Source organism: Diaphorina citri, unplaced genomic scaffold (genome assembly GCF_000475195.1).
Source record: "Diaphorina citri unplaced genomic scaffold, Diaci psyllid genome assembly version 1.1 scaffold2543, whole genome shotgun sequence".
Classification (NCBI taxonomy): domain Eukaryota; kingdom Metazoa; phylum Arthropoda; class Insecta; order Hemiptera; family Psyllidae; genus Diaphorina; species Diaphorina citri.
Window position 1 is genome coordinate 15,768 of NW_007379963.1, and position 5,127 is coordinate 20,894.

Genomic DNA, 5,127 nt, shown 5'->3' on the forward strand with positions numbered 1-5,127 from the left:
CCTCCCCTTCTTTTCTTTCTTCCTCCCTTTAATATTTCACTCTCCCCTATTCTCTCCTTCTCTTAGTTCTCTCCCGTTCCCTCCCTCTTTGTCTCACATACATTATTGCTCTCTTTCCCTCCCCTGTACATTCCGCCTATCTTTCCCTTCTTCCTCTCTCTCTCTCTCTCTCTCTCTCTCTCTCTCTCTCTCTTCTTTGCTTTCACCTACATTCCCTCTTCCCTCTTTCTTTCTCTCCTTCTTAAGAGTTTCAAGTCGTTGAAATTATTTCAAAAGAAAATGTGAAAAGCAAAGAGAAATATAGAGAAAAAGGGAGGAAGAGAAAGAGAGAAGGAGGGAGATAGATAGACAGAGAGGGAGGTAGAGAAATGTCTCAAATTTGTATTTGACAAAATATTTCTTCTTTCAAACATTACATACACTTCTCCCTCTCTCTCCCTCCCTCTGTCTCCCACCCTCTCTCTCCTTTCATCCTATCTTCATCCCATTTCATTCCTATATCCCTGTGTCTTTCTCTTTTACTCCTCTATCTTATATCGCTCCTTCTCTCTCTCTCTCTCCCTCCTCCTCCTTTTCATCTCCTTTCCTATTGAATCTCTGGTTTTGCTTCCCCCTCTTAGTCTTCGTCCTGTCTCCCTCCCTCTCTTTCTCTTCCTCTCTGTTTGAAAAATCTGTGTGATCTATCTGTTACTGACAATATGTAGTTTGCTATCAACTTGGATTCACCAAATGCTCTCACAATAAGGGAAAAGAAAAGTCAGTCACTTCAAAAGTTCATAAGGTAGGTAATTGTAATTTTATTCTTTTTTTCGAGAGAGAGAGAGAGAGAGAGAGAGAGAGAGAGAGAGAGAGAGAGAGAGAGAGAGAGAGAGAGAGAGAGAGAGAGGATCGGAATGCCACCTTAAGGTAGGTAATTATTGTAATTTTATTATCTTTTTTTTTCGAGAGAGAGAGAGAGGTTTGATAGAGGGAACTGTAACTGCTGAGGCCTTATCGTCCCGAAATCGAAGAGGGAAGGAAGACAGGATAGAAGAAAGCCAGCCGTTCCGAGAACGAACCCTAACTGTGTAGGTTAAAAATCCGCCCCCGGGCGGGAAACAAACCCAGCGACCTAGCGCTTACAAAGCAGACATGCTACCCTCCAAGTTAACTAGGCTGTCATCTTGATGTTCATCTTTTTTTTCGATAGAGAGAGAGAGAGAGAGAGAGAGAGAGAGAGAGAGAGAGAGAGAAAGAGAGAGAGGTTTGATAGAGGGAACTGTAACTGCTGAGGCCTTATCGTCCCGAAATCCCGAAATCGAAGAGGGAAGGAAGACATGATAGAAGAAAGCCAGCCGTTCCGAGAACGAACTTTATTTGTTTAGTATAAAAATTTACCCCGGGCGGGAAACAAACCCAGCGACCTAGCGCTTACAAAGCAGACATGCTACCCTCCAAGTTAACTAGGCTGTCATCTTGATGTTCGGCGGGAAACAAACCCAGCGACCTAGCGCTTACAAAGCAGACATGCTACCCTCCAAGTTAACTAGGCTGTCATCTTGATGTTCATTGCAACAATTATGAGCCAGGAAAATCTAGAAGAGACTAGTTTTGTTTGTTTGTTCATTTGTCTGTTCGTTTGTGTTCGTATTTATTTTGTCAACCTTTTTATTTTTCAGATATCAATTGAGAGACAAACCGAAGCCATGTTTTCCGGAGCTACGATAAACGTGGAGTTGACGCTCCTCTGTGCCGCCGTGTGGGATAACAATATCCGACACGTAGAGTATCTTCTACGGGCAGGCCATGATGTGAATGAGAAAATGAAACTGGATGGTCGCATGTCTACCTTTTTACTTTTCAGATATCAATTGAGAGACAAACCGAAGCCATGTTTTCCGGAGCTACGATAAACGTGGAGTTGACGCCCCTCTGTGCCGCCGTATGGGATAACAATATCCGACTCGTAGAGTATCTTCTACGGACAGGCCATGATGTGAATGAGAAAATGAAACTGGATGGTCGCACTGCCCTATTTGTGGCCGTCCACTTCAACCATCGTCACATCGCAGCCCTGCTCATCCATCACGGAGCCAAGGTCAACGAGCGTGATAAAGAAGGCATGACACCGCTACACCTTGCCCTACTCTTTTTTTTCTAAATCAAAGTGTGATCTAAATACATAGGTACATCAATTATTGATAAATTTACGTGTAAAAATTGGAGAGCCCTATCTGTTAGTCGAGATCAGAGCTCATTTGTGTGAGAAAATGTGAAAAAAATCCCCCAAAAACCCGTTTTTTTTGGTTTTTCGGCTTTATGGTTTTCTGGACAAAATTTGCACCACCATTTTCGTGTTCCTGGTAAAAAGACCTTTAATTTGATATATAGGTCGACTAGGTAATTTAATAAAGGAAGGACGGACTAAAAAGGACGAGGAAGGAAGGAAGGAGAAAAGGGAGAGAAGAATGAAAGGAGGGAAGGTAGCATCAAGAAGGCGGAAAGGAGGTACGAAAGAAACGAAGAAGAAGGAGCTAGGGAAATTAAGGACGAATAGGAGGAGAGAGATAGAGGAGGAAGCGTGACAAGAATGAAGAAGAAAAAGAAGAAGAAGAGTACAAGGAGGAGGAGAAGAAGGAGAAGGAGAAGGAGGAGGAGGAGGAGGAGGAGAAGAAGAAGAGGACAAATGACAAGAAAGAAGAAGAAGAAAAAGGGTAGGAGGAGATGAAGAGGGAGAATAACACGAATGAGGAGGAGCAGGAGGAGAAGAAGAAGAAGAAGTATAGGAGGAAGCAGAGGCAGAAGTAACATCATAAATATAAATGCTTTACAATTTACATCATTCATTCTGCTTTTTATTTTATTTTTTTTTGCCGTCGAAAGCTACCTAATGAGATATGTCGTTATTTTGTATACCAGCATGATGAGACTGAATCGTCCCTCTACCTCCCAGGCAGTCTAAATGGAGGAATTCAAATTGTACCGTTCATTAATTGAAAAAAAAAGCCCGTATCTATACCTAGTTAATACGAGGAAATTGTGGATCTACTGCTTGACAACGGAGCTGATGTCAATTTCAAAAGTGCTACTGGATTCACAGCTCTTCATATGGCTTGTAGGTTTCATGACGATGATAGCATTGTACGAAAACTACTTCGTCATGGTGCATATTACAACGTTGTAGATGGGAAGACAGGAAAGACACCATTGCTTCATGCAGGAAAAGGTGCACGAGAAGTTAATACAGTATTGCTGTATTTTATTAACGAAATTTTCAAACTTATGGCCAACAATGATACAACTATCCTGGATAGACTTGACGAAATGAAATCTCTTATACTCGAAGTAACAAAAGAATTTGGACCAGGGGATTATAACAATTTTTCACTCCTCAAAGTTGCCAAGAATGATGCAGGGGAAACCATTCTCGATATATTTTTCGAACTTATCGGCAAAAATGATACAACTATCCTGGATAGACTTGACGAAATGAAATCTATTAAACTTGAATTAACAAAAGCATTTGGACCAGGGGATTATAACAATTTTTCACTCCTCAAAGTTACCAAGAATGATGCAGGGGAAACCATTCTCGATATAGCTAAGAAGAGAGGCTTCCCCCTTCTTGAGGAATTGGAAAAGAAATTGGCCGACGCCAACAATGATACAACTATCCTGGATAGACTTGACGAAATGAAATCTCTTATACTCGAAGGAACAAAAGAATTTGGACCAGGGGATTATAACAATTTTTCACTCCTCAAAGTTGCCAAGAATGATGCAGGGGAAACCATTCTCGGGCCAACAATGATACAACTATCCTGGATAGACTTGACGAAATGAAATCTCTTATACTTGAAGGAACAAAAGAATTTGGACCAGGGGATTATAACAATTTTTCACTCCTCAAAGTTGCCAAGAATGATGCAGGGGAAACCATTCTCGATATAGCTAAGAAGAGAGGCTTCCCCCTTCTTGAGGAATTGGAAAAGAAATTGGCCGAGTTATAGGCAAAATCAAAAATAAAATCAGTTTATTTCAGCTCAAAAACCTCATGTTAAAAAAAAAGATGTGTTTTTTTAATATACGAGTGTAGTTGATATTAAAATAATTTATATCTTCTATAATAAAAATAAATTATCATGGACTGTCAATAAATGTAGTAGTGGACAATACAACAATTCATAATAAAGTGTCTCTCGAAAAACAAACGAGAAATTAGTTAAATCCAACGCCAAGAGCAAAACCAAATGTCTATTGTGAAAAATTTGCCCTAGCTCAGACCGTCTGAGAAACATTGGTGGGAAGCTTCTATTCGCTACACAGACACACGTTCTGATGGTTTATCAGACTGTCTGAGCATGAGATAAACTTTGAGAATTTGATATTCAATTGACGCAATCTTAGGTATTGGTATATTTTAGACTTTGGAGTTTGGGTTTGACAATAACTTTAGGTGTTTTATATGTTTCTATTGGTCAACTTGTTCAATTTCTGTACAAATAAATTCATATTCATTATTTACCTACCTATGTAATTGAGCACTTTGAGATAATATCTATACTCTTTTTCCCAAGAATAATTTCGACAACAGTAAAACTTGCAAAGTATATTTGCTACAGAGAGGGAACTGTAACAACGGGGGTCTCATCCCGAAACCGGAAGGAGGTCGGGATAGGAGAAAGCCAGTCGTTCCGAGAACGAACCTTATCTTAGTACCTATACATTTCTTCTCGGACGGGAATTCCAATTCTACGGCTTACTTAGATATACTTAGTCGAAGGAAAACCATCCGTAACTTGGCATTTCGGAACACGGCCCTTCCTGATGTACTGATAAAAAACAAAAGAGGATGATGCCCATTTAATTTGTATGGGGACTATGTATACATACATAGGGGGACGGGTCGTACAAAAATAGAGAAACCAGGGCCGGCTCCGGGGCTCATTCCACAGAATAGGTCCCTGCTGGCAACTTTATTATTTTTAGCTAAATCCCCTTTATTTTTATTTACCTATTATTACTATTATTATTATTTAAGAATACTTGGGTACTTGGTAGTTTTATCAAAATTAGGCACTGCTGACTGCTGATTGCGGCCCCCGTGAGGAGCCTACAGGACAAACGGGGCCACATATAAGTCCCCCT

The 5,127-nt window shown here is 40.3% G+C and overlaps 1 protein-coding gene across 1 annotated transcript; it reads left to right on the forward strand.

The window, feature by feature from the left end:
- Nucleotides 1–680: 680 nt before the first annotated feature.
- On the forward strand, nt 681–4,510 carry LOC113471511 (putative ankyrin repeat protein RF_0381). Its single transcript, XM_026830725.1, has 6 exons — nt 681–756; nt 1,659–1,815; nt 2,001–2,119; nt 3,013–3,303; nt 3,673–3,770; nt 3,917–4,510. The coding sequence occupies exons 2-6, from the start codon at nt 1,686–1,688 to the stop codon at nt 3,987–3,989; spliced, it is 711 nt and encodes a 236-aa protein (XP_026686526.1). The 5' UTR covers nt 681–756; nt 1,659–1,685; the 3' UTR covers nt 3,990–4,510.
- The last annotated feature ends 617 nt before the right edge of the window (nt 4,511–5,127 follow it).